The sequence below is a fragment of the Rhinopithecus bieti genome, unplaced genomic scaffold (assembly GCF_001698545.2).
Source record: "Rhinopithecus bieti isolate Rb0 unplaced genomic scaffold, ASM169854v2 scaffold_19652, whole genome shotgun sequence".
NCBI lineage: Eukaryota > Metazoa > Chordata > Mammalia > Primates > Cercopithecidae > Rhinopithecus > Rhinopithecus bieti.
The window spans coordinates 2,925,919-2,939,488 of NW_016809913.1; the positions used below are offsets into that span (position 1 = coordinate 2,925,919).

Consider the following 13,570-nt stretch of genomic DNA (forward strand, 5'->3'; position numbering starts at 1 on the left):
AAAAAAAAAAAAAAAAAAAATCCAGCAACTCCATCAGTTAACATGTGAAAAAACAAGGCTCAGAGATAGTGACCAGTCACAGTTAGTGGCCATGCTGAGACAACAGCTCAGGCCTCTAATCTGCCTGACCTGCTCCATTCACTGGGTCATGTGGTCGTTCTGGCTCTATTTGTTGTTTGTTTGTTCTTGTTTTGTTTTTTGAGATGGAGTCTTGCTCTGTCAACCAAGCTGGAGTGCAGTGGCATGATCTTCGCTCACTGTAACCTCTGCCTCCTGGGTTCAAGCAATTCTCCTGTCTCAGCATCCCGAGTAGTTGGGATTACAGGCATGTGCCACCACACCGACTAATTTTTGTATTTTTAGTAGAGATAGGGTTTCACCATGTTGGGCAGGCTGGTCTCGAACTCCTGAACTCAAGTGATCCATCCCTTGGCCTCCCAAAGTGTTGGGATTACAGGCATGAGTCACTGTGCCCGGCCATGTTCTGGCTCTATTTGTAAGAGTTACGGATGTTTAAAGAAAAATATGTTCTCAAAACAAATGCAGGTATTAAAGATACATCTTATAACTTAATAATTCAAAGTTTTCCCTTAAAGTCAATTAAAGGGAGGTTTCTCTTTCCTGGTATAAGAAGAGACCTAGGCCGGGCACGGTGGCTCAAGCCTGTAATCCCAGCACTTTGGGAGGCCGAGGTGGGCGGATCACGACGTCAGGAGTTCAAGACCAGCCTGGCCAATATGATGAAACCCTGTCTCTGCTAAAAATACAAAAATTAGCTGGGGGTGGTGGCATGCACCTATAATCCCAGCTACTTGGGGTGCTGAGGCAGGAGAATTGCTTGAACCTGGGAGGCGGAGGCTGCAGTGAGCCGAGATCATGCCACTACACTCCAGCCTGGGTGACAGAGTGAGACTCCATCTCAGAAAAAAAAAAAAAAAAAGACCTATTCTGCTCCAAAGTCCTCAGGACTGGGAGATGGGACCCCAGGTTTACCCCAGGTTTTCTGACCCTGTGAATGCCTGCCTCCCTATACTACCTGTGACTAGATCTTGCTGCTAAAATTGTGGGGTGTCTAGCTGTATGCATATTACCAGAAAAGATTGTAACATGACTATTACTAAATCAATCGGGTGCTTCCAACTTTATACAGCACTTTAACACCCACTGTCTCATTTAAATTGAGCAGACATCCCCCAGGAAGCTCCCGGGGGATGCTGTATGTCAGGAAGTAACAGCCTTTAACAGGGAGCCTGGGCCTTGCCTGGGTCTCCGCCTTGCTGCTGACCACAGGGCCCTGCCTGGAGGCCCGGCTGTGCTGCAGAGGAACTGTGGGCAACACATGGGCACCTGCTTACTCAGGAGTGCACCTGCGAGGTAGTTCAGGCAGGTTAGGCTGTGTCCTAAATTCCTACTATGCTAGAATCTTCTACCCACCACTGACTGCTAGCTAAAGGATTCTAGGGAGATTAGAGGTGTCAGGAGAAGTCACTGGAAAGGGAGCTGAGTGACAACATCAGATTCCCAGGCGGAGGGGCCTTACAGGCTTTTCTAGAACCACGCCCTGTTTTACAGTCTCAGAACCTAAGACTAGCAGAGGCCAGGGGAGGAACTCAGGGCTCCTGCCTCCTAATCTGAGCTCTTCTTTATCACACTGGCTTCTGGATTCCCAGGCCTACAGTGTGTCTCTGAGTAACAGGTCACTTTTTTTTAGGTGACTTTTTTTTCTTTCTTTTTTTTTTTTTGAGACAGGGTCTCACTCTGTTTCCCAGGTTGGAGTGCAGCGGTGCAATCTTGGCTCACTGTAGCCTTGACCTCCTGGGCTCAAGCGATCCTCCCACCTCAGCCCCCAGAGTAGCTGAGACTACTGGCAAGCACCACCTGGCCTGGCTAAGTTTTTTATTTTTCGTAGAGATAAGGTCTCACTATGTTGCCCATGTAGATCTCAAACTCCTGGCCTCAAGTGATCCTCCCACTTTGGCCTCCCAAAATGCTGGGATTACAGATGTGAGCCAATCAATACACCTGGTCAACAGGTCACTTTGCTGCGATCTCCCTAGATGCTGGCCAGCTGTCCCTATCTCCTGTCTACTGCTATCTCTGTTACACCAGGCAAGAGCCCCTTGTTCAAAATCCATAGACCTGGAGAATCCTCCCAGGACTCTTCCTGGCAGGCGTTGACCCATCAAAGGAACTACTGGAGAAAGGACCATGGCCAGCCCTCTAGGCCTCAGCTGGGGGGATCCAAGCCCTGTCCACTGTGAGGACACTGTTTTTGGCTCCAGGAGGCAGAGGATGGAGCAAGGAGGCTTTGGCTATTCTCCTTCCTCAGCCTGAGGCACCAAGAGAAGTCAGGGGGCAGTCCTGGAAAGAAGGCAGACAGTCCCAACCCACGTGCAGCCACTGGCTTGGGATGCCTGGGCAGGGAAGCCCCCGTGTCTGCTGTCACCCCTGGCTTATGAGTGGATGTGAGTGAAGCATGACAGCCATCCTGTTGCTCCTTATCCCTGTGAGATCGAAGCCTGGGGCAAGCTAGACAAGGTAAGCAGCCTGTACCAATGGTAATCTTCGCCCGAGCAGAGGCATTCATTCAGGTCTCTTCACCAGAAAGCACCCTCCCCTGCAGGTGCAGCCAATTCGGGATTAGCTCTTGCACCTGCTTTAGAGGCTCTGGGGAAGGGAGGCTGATGGGACAACCCTCTTGGTCATTGCGGGTCTTTCTGCTGAGCAATGGGAATGATGGCGTCATTGGGGCCAGAGTCCCCCCCTTCCCAGTTCCCACTCGAGGGCCAGGCACCCCCAGGGCTTTCTCCAGGCTAAGTGTGAGCTCCTTCACTTCTCTGGAGAGACTGCAGAAGAGAAGACACCACAAAGGCTTGGTGTCTGGGGTCTCCCCTCTCCCATCAAAGGGCTTCTACCATATAAAAGCCTCCAGACTGCTGCTCAAGGGACATGGACCTGGGTGGTCACCTAGCCAGCTGGTAGGTTTTTATCATGAAGTGGGAGGCACCAGTGAAAACTGATTGTGCTCCAGCCCCAAAACAGGCTACAGAGCTCTATAAATAGAAACTATAATCATCGCCAGAGTTCTCAAGAAGACCCTCTATATTTATGGAGACCAGACTGGGAGGAACTCACACACAGCGAGGGCACTCACACAGTTATGGACAATAAATCTGGTGGCTTGACATCCCTTTTTGCTCTAGTGGCCAAAGCAAAAGCTCTAGGAAGCCACTAGGAAGCACTAGAATAAATTTTCAAGCCACCTCTAGCAAGTACATGGAATCAAATGCTGTGTATGTGTGTGCTGTTCTCACTGCTGGCTTTTAGCATTTTCCTTCTTATCTATTTTTCCCTTTCCCATTCACTCTCAATAATTTACATAATTTTGGTATTAAATAAGTTTCAAGCAGCCATCTCAAATCCTGTGTCTAAGTAGATAAAAATAAACTAAAAACTGTATTTCAATCCAGGCTATCTTGACCACTTGTTTTTCTATAGGATCTTTTGACAGAGCAAAAGAAGACAGGTACTCACCCTGCATGCATGAAGATGTATGTCAGGTAGCGCCAAGCCTGTGCTCGCAGCTGTGGGTGGTAAACCAGGGAGTTCTTCAAGTAACGTGGATGAGTTACCTGCAGTACAAATTGACCTAGCGACACCCCATTGTAGAGGAAAAAGGCAACCTGGACAGAACAGAGAGAGTCTGTTACTAGATGCACACTGCCCAGGAAACTTCCTGTTGTGCTGACTAGCACTGGGAGTCCCTACGGGAAGTTATCACCTTTTCTTCTCAGAGAAAGAGGGATACCCCACAGCCAGTACCCAACTGAGCAATTTTTTTTTTTTTTTTGAGATGGAGTTTCGCTCTTGTTGCCCAGGCTGGAGTGCAATGGCACAATCTCGGCTCACGGCAACCTCCGCCTCCTGGATTCAAGCAATTCTCCAGCCTCAGCCTCCTGAGTAGCTGGGATTACAGGCATGCGCCACCACACCCAGTTAATTTTGTATTTTTTAGTAGAGATGGGGTTTCTCCATATTGGTCAAGTTGGTCTTGAACTTCCAACCTCAGGTGATCTGCCCACCTTGGCCTTCCAAAGTGCTGGGATTACAGGCGTAAGCCACCATGCCCGGTCTAAGCTGAGCTTTTAACCACCCCTCACCCACTTCTGTTTGCTTATTTTGTGTCAAATGGAAACAAAATGGTCCTGGGGTCTCTTTGTCCACACTTCCTCCATGCTAAGTAGAAAGGATTTGGAGGATTTTGAACTTTAATTCCAGTAATAACTCACATACCCACTTGGGAGATGACAAATTCCACACAGGTTGATTTCTTTAAAAGTTATAGTGAAATAAACATAAAATTTACCATCTTAATCAGTTTTTTGGGGGTTTTTTGAGACAAGGTCTTGCTCTGTTGCCCAGGCTGGAGTGCAATGATGCAATCTTGGCTCACCGCAACCTCCGCCTCCCGGATTCAAGCGATTATCCAATCTCAGCCTCCCAAGTATCTGGGATTGCAGGAGTGCACCACCATGCCCAGCTGATTTTTGCATTTTTAGTAGAGATGGGGTTTCACCATGTTGGCCAGGCCACTTTAGAATTCCTAACCTCATGTGACCTGCCCACTTTGGCCTCCCAAAGTGCTGGGATTACAGGCATGAGCCACTGTGCCCGGCCTTAATCAGTTCAGTGGCATTAAATGACATTCATGTTGCTGTGCTACCATCACTGCTATCCATCCACAGAACTCTTCATTTGCAAAACTGAAACTCTGTACCCACTGAACAATGACGTCCCACCCCCTCCTCCCTCCAGCCCTTGGCAACCACTATTCTACTTTCTGTCTCCATGAATTTGACTACTCTAGGTACCTCATATAAGTGGAATCATACAGTATTTGTCTTTTTGTGTCTGGCTTATTTCACTTGGTATAATATTTTCAAGGTTCATCCATGTTGTAGCATGTGTCAGAATGATCCCCCCCCCCTTTTTTTTGAGACAGGATCTCGCTCTGTTGCCCTGGCTAGAGTGCAGTGGGGCAATCTCAGCTTGCAACTTCTACCTCCCAGGCTGGTCTTGAACTCCTGGGTTCAAGCGATCCTCCTGCCTCCTCAAGTGCTGAGATTACAGGCATGAGCCACTGCACCCAGCCTTCCCTTCCTTTTTTTTGAGATGGAGTCTCGCTCTGTCGCCCAGGCTGGAGTGCAGTGGCATGATCTCAGCTCACTGCAACTTCTGCCTCCTGGGTTCAAGCAATTCTCCTGCCTCAGCCTCCCAAGTAGCTGGGATTAGACGTTGGCCACCATGCCCAGCTAAGTTTGTATTTTTAGTAGAGATAGGGTTTTACCATGTTAACCAGGCTGGTCTCGAACTCCAGACCTCAGGTGATGCACCTTCCTCGGCCTCCCACAGTGCTGGGATTACAGGCGTGAGCCACCGGGCCCAGCCTCCACTGTGAACATAGACCACATTTTGTTTATCCATTCTTTTTTTTTTTTTTTTGAGACGGAGTCTCGCTCTGTCGCCCAGGCTGGAGTGCAGTGGCCGGATCTCAGCTCACTGCAAGCTCCGCCTCCCGGGTTTACGCCATTCTCCTGCCTCAGCCTCCCGAGTAGCTGGGACTACAGGCGCCCGCCACCTCGCCCGGCTAGTTTTTTGTATTTTAGTAGAGACGGGGTTTCACCGTGTTAGCCAGGATGGTCTCAATCTCCTGACCTCATGATCCGCCCGTCTCGGCCTCCCAAAGTGCTGGGATTACAGGCTTGAGCCACCGCGCCCGGCCTGTTTATCCGTTCTTCTACTGACGGACACTTGGGTTGCTTCTACCTTTTGACTATTGTGAATAATGCTACTATGAATATGGGTGTATCAATATCTCTTCCAGTCCCTTTCAATTCTTTTGAGATATAGTCAGAAGTGGAATTGCTGGATCATATGGTAATTCTATGTTTAATTTTTTGAGGCAACACCAGACTGTTTTCCATAGCAGCTGCACCACTTTACCTTCCCACCAACAGTGCACAAGGGCTCCAGTTTCTCCACATTCTAACATTCCACAGAAGTTGATTTTGCACATGTGACTGAAGTATACTTGTTTAATCTCTAAAAGGGTATTTATCGTAACTTTTTTTTTTTTTTTTTCTGGGACTCCTGCTAAAATGTATCATTTATGTCCCTGTGTTCTTTTTTTTGAGGCAGAGTCTCGCTCTGTCGCCCGGACTGGAGTGCAGTGGCCAGATCTCAGCTCACTGCAAGCTCCGCCTCCCGGGTTTACACCATTCTCCTGCCTCAGCCTCCCAAGTAGCTGGGACTACAGGCGCCCGCCACCTCGCCCGGCTAGTTTTTGTATTTTTAGTAGAGACGGGGTTTCACCGTGTTAGCCAGGATGGTCTCGATCTCCTGACCTCGTGATCCGCCCGTCTCGGCCTCCCAAAGTGCTGGGATTACAGGCTTGAGCCACCGCGCCCGGCCCCTGTGTTCTTAATTGGGGCATATGCATAACTGTTTAAGAATATCTCAGGTATGAGCTGGGCGCGGTGGCTCACGCCTGTAATCCCAGCACTTTGGGAGGCTGAGGCGGGCAGATCACGAGGTCAGGAGTTTGAGACCAGACTGACCAATGTGGTGAAACCCTGTCTCTACTAAAAATATGAAAATTAACCAGGCTTGGTGGCAGGCGCCTGTAACCCCAGCTACTCAGGAGGCTGAGGCAGGAGAATTGCTTGAATCCAGGAGGCGGAGGTTGCAGTGAGCCAAGATTGCAGCACGGCATTCCAGCCTGGATGACAGAGTGAGACTCCGTCTAAAAAAAAAAGAAAGAATATCTCAGGTATTGATCTGGGCTATAAGAGTGATATTTCCTCCAGCAACCCCAGGAAGATGGCATTTTTTGTTTGCTTTTGTTTTTGTTTTGAGATAGAGCCTTGTTCTGTCACCCAGGCTGGAGTGCAGTGGTGCAGTCTCACTGCAACCTCTGCCTCCTGAGTTCAAGCAAGTCTCATGCCTCAGCCTTCCGAGTAGCTGGGATTACAGGCACCCACCACGACACATAACTAATTTTTGTAGTTTTAGTAGAGACAGGGTTTCACCATGTTGCTCAGGCTGGTCTTGAAATCCTGACCTCAATGATTCACCCGCCTCAGCCTCCCAAAGTGCTGGAATTATAGGCGTGAGCCACTGCGCCCAGCCAGCATAGTGTTTTTGCTCGTACACCCAAGGCTCTAAATTCTTTTTTTTTTTCTTTTTTTCTTTTCTTTTCTCTCTTTTTTTTTTTTTTTTTTTTTTTTTGAGACAGAGTCTTGCTCTGTTGCCCAGGCTAGAGTGCAGTGGCACTATCTTGGCTCACTGCAACCTCTGCCTCCTGGGTTCAAGCAATTCTCCTGCCTCAGTCTCCCCAGTAGCTGGGATTACAGGTACCCACCACCACACCTGGCTAATTTTTGTATTTTTAGTAGAGACAGGGTTTCACCATGTTGGCCAGGCTGGTCTTGAACTCCTAACCTCAAGTGATCCGCCCACCTCAGCCTTTGAAAGCGCTGGGATTACAGGTGTGAGCCACTGCATTCGGCTAAGCCCCCCAAATTCTTGTATGCTTTTTACTTTTTTTTTTTTTTTTTATTGAGACAGGATCTCACTCTGTCACTCAGGCTGGAGTGCTGTGGTATGGACACAGTTCACTGCAGCCTCGACCTCCTGGGCTGAAGCGATCCTCTTGCCTCAGCCTCCCGTGTAGCTAGGACCACAGGCATGCACCACCACACCTGGCTAATGTTTTGATTTTTTGTAGAGACAGAGTCTCACTTTGTTGTCCAGACTCGTCTTGAACTCGTGGGCTCAAGAGATCCTCCCACCTTGACGTCCCAAAGTGCTGGCATTACAGATGTGAGCTACCGCACTCAGCCAATTATTGTATTTCTTTAAGATTCAGGTCTGCTTTAAACTTTTCTTTTGTTACTTCCTTCACTGCCAGGCTGTCGGCTACTATTTCTTATTGCTTGCTGGTAGTAGACCCCTTCGTTTCTTCGCACCATGTCCCCCCTATTTTCTATTCATTATGGAATCCGAAAGCCAGGTTACTTCTTTTGTATAGAAGACAAAAGCCTTGGGCGTTATAGCACAAGGGCTTTGAGATCGTTATTTCAGCTATTTGAGCACTTCCCAGTTTTTCTAGATTGGCGGTTTGGGTTTACATAGCTGAGGTTCATATGAAACAATCTGGACACAGAATCACTCCTCTTGATCAACCTGGGCAAACTGAATTATCTGGTCCTCAGTTGCTTTATCTGGAAATGGGTACCAGTACCCAGACTTCCAGAGTGGCCATGAGGTTTAAAAGTGATAAACTATACACAAAGAGCCAGCCCCCCGCCCGGCACACACTTAGAGAAGGAAACTATAATTAGTGTCGGGTTAAAACCTTCTGCGCTCAGCCTGGGAATGGCTTAGTCCCCTGGTAGCTGTATTCGCCTGGGCTCTCTGAGGAGCTGTTCTGTCCACCTAACACCATGAAGGTGGCCTGGCAGCAAATCCTGCTTCCAAGGCATCTTGTTATTATTGGGCCTTAAATAGAAGTTAATAAATAGACCAACACAATAAGCACTTGAAGAACAAGTCCAAGAATATCTCAGAAACATCGCAACTTCAACATGTACTTGGATGAAGCCATAACAACAAACAGTGGAACGCTGGCCTGCAGACCAGATATTCTGATGTAGAAAAAAAGAAGAACGATGCCGTGAAGCTTAACGATCCTGCCATTTGATTAGGCAGGAACTTTACAAGAACATATGCAGAGGCGGTAATTAGGCCCGTGGCTTTGGAAGAGAAACAGCGGAGATCATCAAATCCCAGAGCGAAGCCAAGCATCCGTTCAGGAGCTGGAGCTGGAGCTGGGGTGGGCTGCACAGGTTCTTGAGCGGAGAAGCCAAAAGAATTGAGTTTTATCACACATGGGCACCAACACAGCGAGGGGTACCTTTGGATTCTGTTGCATAAGCAATAGAATTTAGCATAACAATAGGCACAGAGAATTCCCTAAGGGGAGAATGTTCTTTAAAAATGTTAAGCCCATATTTACCTGTTCACACTCCCTCCCAGATGTGTTTGTATGATGCTTTTGTGTTCAGAAAGCACCGTAGCCATTCTCTCACTATAATAAAGGTGTCCTGGGAGAGGGAGTGCAGGTCTGGTTATTTCTGATTTTCAGGCGGGAAAATGGAGCAAATGACTGGTCCACATTACCCACCTGGGGAGGAACTAAATAAACTGGCTTTAATGAGTTAGCCTGGCTAGATCTCCCAAGTCAATGAACTTATGACATCGTTTTTGTTGCTGTTGTTTTGGGGTGGGTGGGGGGCAGTGGTCCTATGGAGATTTGGCTGCAGTCAATATTGTTGGAAGTAATAATCTTTAGAATATCTTTGCAGTCCAGGGTTACAACACTGGTATCCACTGCAACAGAGTCTGACTTGCAATACAACTATTATTTGATCCTCAACCATCGCCCTTCAATGGAAAAGAAATGTCCCTCTTCCCTCATGATCTGTGTCATCCTCTTGGCTCCTCTCCCCATACCCGCCACTCCCCAAGGCAGAGCAACCCCCTCCCCACCCTTGTTCTTGCCTCCAGCAGCGTGACTGTGATCATGAACCAGGGTGGAGGGCAGCAGGTGTAGCTATCATAGTACCACTTGCGGTCAATTTCCCGGGGCAGGGTCTCATAGGCCACGTGGCGGATGAGTCGTTGTGACAGGCTCAGCCCCTTCTCTTCCAGCAGGGCCTTGCTGCTTAGCCTGCGGTTGCCCTGCAGGATGGCTTGGCGGAAGCTGTTGGAACGCTTGTTGCTCATCTGTGCAGGAAGTGGAATTGGGAGAGTGTCAGAGCTGGGGCCCAGCGGAGCCCCCCACCCACTTCCCAGCCAGCATGTTCCTTGCACCAGGCCTGATCCCGCATTTCCCTTTCTCCTATAATAGTTAATAAGAAGCAACATTCACCAAGGTCTTGTTATGTGTCGGGGTTATTCTCAGCCCTTCAGGTCTTTTGGTTCATTTGATGATCACCAGTCTTCCTGTTAGATAAGGACTATTAACATCCCCATTCTACTGGATTAGGAAACTGAGACTCAGAGAGCTTTAGGAATCCATCAAGTTCATACCCAGTAAGCCTCCAGAGCCCGTATTTGTGTTCACTATACCTTCCGTCATCCACTCATTCATCATCCGTGCATCACAATTTACTGAGCAACTCCTAAGTGTCAGGCTCATTACCAGGCACAGGGAGGGATATGGTGGTGCTCAGGACAGATTAGTAACCAGCAATCACAGTTCAGATGGCTGCTGTGGGAGCACAGAAGAGGGAGCCCAATCCATTCCCAAGGGAGGTCAGAGGTCAAGGAAGGCTTCCTGGAGGAGGTGAAGTCTGAGTGAGAATCAAAGGACGAGCAGGAGGTAGCACCCTCAGACACACTAGCTTGGGAAGAGGCAGGTAGCCCTTGGTTTGCAGAGAGGCCCCCAGAGCGAAAACCCAAGCTGTGCCTGGGGAAGGTCACCACTCCTGAGGGCCTTCACAAGACCTGCAATGCCTAGCAAGCCCAAGGACTGGCTGCAGAGCTCCACCTGGAGACCGGCTGTATCCTCAGCGGCCTGAAGCTTCCCTGACACATACTGGGTAGAGCTCTGGCAGCCTCACCCAGTGGTCAGCCTGATTCCAAGACCACAGGTGGCCTTGCTGACTCCTGGCCTCCTGAGGCCTCCATTACCTCCCACCTGCCTTCCATGGCCAACTCTAGACCCTTCTCATGGGGAGAAATTCTAGAGGTATGGCTCTCCCAACCCCACACCTCAGCTGTCCTCATGTTTACTGGTGTGGGGATTATCAATATATTCCTGGGACTCTGGGCCCAGCAGTAGACATCAGGCTAAACCTGAAGGCAGGAGCCCAGTGGGCTGGTGAGGTGAACCAAGCCAGACCATAGCACAGCGGTTGTAGGCCTTGTCAGAGGGCAGGTGGCTGGGGAGGATCTAGGTTCAGACCAGGCCAGGCGGTGTGGACTTCCATCTGTAGGGTCCCTCCACCTCACATTCCTGAGCTCTGCTGTGTCTCACAGTCAAAATCTAGCTTAAAGTTTGCCCCCTCCAGCAGGCCGTCCCAGATGGACCTTTTCTAACCATTCTCTACCCCCATCCTCTCCATGCATACAAAGCTTAGATCTAGCTCTTCTCAATGGCCCAAGAGCTCTGTAAATGTAGGCCAGGGTCAGGGTCCTCGTGCACATTGCAAGCCCAAGGCAGGATCATGTTGTCAGATTATTTTGTGGCCACTCTTACCTGTCTCTCTCCCAGTCCCTGAGGATGCACCTGCACAGGGGCATATGCACAGCACACACACACACACACACTCTCACACACACACACTCACACACACTCACACACACACACGGCCCAGGGGCCCTGAAGACCCATGGTGGGAGCTGGCTTAGCAGGAGTACACACTCACCATCCACCTGTGTCCCTCACGTGCCCAGTGCTGTGCTGGGCACAGTCGTGACCATGGGCTCAGGCCTCATGGAGCTTACAAGGGGAGACAGAAGTGTAAAAACAGCAAAAGAGGGTGCCATCGCAGTTATTTGGTGCCCCGTATTAGTTTGACATTACAAATATGGGTACTGAAGTTTGGAGAGGGTGAGTAGTTTCCCCAGGTACTCATACTTAATAAACCACAGAGTCAGGACTCAAATCCAGATCTGCCTGACTCCACAGTCCACGCTAGCCCATACGGACCTGTTGTGCCAATTAGATAAAGGAGCCTCTTCTTCTGGATGGGTGCACCCATGCCAAGCCTTGGGGGGCAAAGTTCAGGCCAGATTTCAGTCTCCATCATCTCTCAGCTAGGCACCCTTGTATAGTATACAACCTGCACACTCACACATGACTACCCAGGCTGCTCAGCTGTAATGCAGTGTGGCGGTCTGTACTATGAGAGAGGCCTGGGCAAGGCACTGTGGGGGCTCTGAAAAAGGTTGACTCACTCTGCCTGGATTGGGCAGGTAAAGGCTCACAAAGGATGCAGAGGAGTTTACCTGGTGGAAGAACATTTAAGAGACATCAAAAACATTCAAATACTTTTATTTGATCCTTGCAGCAGCCCTAAAGAGGGGATCCTTTGGCTTCATTTTACAAATGGGAAAAGCCAGGCTCAGAGGCTCTTTCCCAGTGAGTGGCAAAGGCAGAGCTAGACCAGGACCTGGGTTTGCTAGACTCCAGGTCCTCAGTTCTCTGCTCTACTCAGAGCTTCCCCTCTGGTGAGTCCCTTCTTTGTCTGCTCTCCAGGGCAGCCCTGCTCATACAGATCCAGTGCAGAATTTGAACAGAGAAATCCCAGAAATCCCAGCAGTAACAAGTAACTGGCTGTCCTGAGCTGACACAGAGGCTCCATTGACCCCTGGCTGGAGAGAAGCCACTCCTGGCCCTGCGTGCCCGACTCTGCCCTATGACCAAGCAGGGTACCTTGCAACAAACACACAGGTGCTAGGGCTGGGGCTGTGGATGAGCCTGGGCAGGCTCAAACCTTTGGCCTGGTCTTTGGTTGCACTGCCGGGTTCCAAGTCACGGGACTCACCCCCACTGCCTATCCTGTGAATCCTGACTGCCCCCTCCCCTGCTCAGCTCAGCTCTGTCCCTTGCCCTCCACAAGGTCTGCTATCTGGGTCCACTCTGAACAGCAGTCGATTCCTCCACTCCTAAATGCCCCACAGCAGCTCCCTGCAATCACGCCAACCCTTGGACCAAGGCTGGCCCTCAGCCAAGAGGTTGTTGAAACATCTCCTCTTCCTGGGCATCCACATCAGAGCACTCATGTGGCACAATGACAGGCTCCAGTGGTGGCAGCTCCCCCATCACTGGTGCCTTTGAATTGTAGGAGCCTGGGGCACTTCACACAAGTTATTTCACTCTCGCTCCCTCCATGGGTGACATGAAGAGAGGTGACCAGCTCCATCTCACCAATAGGGAAACCCAGCAAAAACTTTGGGTCTTATTTTCAACCTGCTTGTTCATGCCACTTTTTTACTGATGTCACCTGCATCCCATGGTGGGTAAAATACTGCCTGCTTAACCCCACTGAACCCCAGTCCACAGCAGCCCCTGAAACAGCACAGCATTAACCCTCAGTGAGGGGAAGTCTCTGCTCTGAGATACAGGCCGCTGGGCAGGATTCATAGGCCTCTCTTCTCCAGCCTCTTTGGCAGCCCAGGGCATCTGCTGAGCAGATCTGTTGAGCTCTGGCTCTATCACGTGCTGCACTGACACTCCTGGCCCCCATTCCCCAGTCCCTTCTCCTGCCACTAATACCCTACCTACTCCCAGTCCTTCATTTTGGTGGAACTGACCCCACTCGAAGCTCCAGGGGTGGGGCAATGATTGGTTTAACTCAATCTACCCATCCTACTGACCCAATCTAGGCCAATGGGAGGGAGAACATACCAGGCCTTGTGCAAGAGCTACCCTAAGAAGGATCTCTCTCTCTCTCCTCTCTCTCCCCTCCCCTCCTCTTCTCTCTCTCTGTCTCTCTCTCCA

The 13,570-nt window shown here is 49.8% G+C and overlaps 1 protein-coding gene across 2 annotated transcripts in view; it reads right to left on the bottom strand.

Moving 5' to 3' along the window:
- Positions 1 to 13,570, bottom strand: part of RHBDL3 (rhomboid like 3) — a 63,224-nt gene that overhangs the window by 29,235 nt on the left and 20,419 nt on the right. For both annotated transcript variants that reach the window (XM_017890879.1, XM_017890878.1), the window contains 2 exons: positions 9,622 to 9,846; positions 3,535 to 3,683 (listed from right to left, as the gene is read on the bottom strand). In XM_017890879.1, coding sequence (XP_017746368.1) covers positions 3,535 to 3,683; positions 9,622 to 9,846 — 374 coding nt within the window. The remainder of the gene's footprint in view (positions 1 to 3,534; positions 3,684 to 9,621; positions 9,847 to 13,570) is intronic.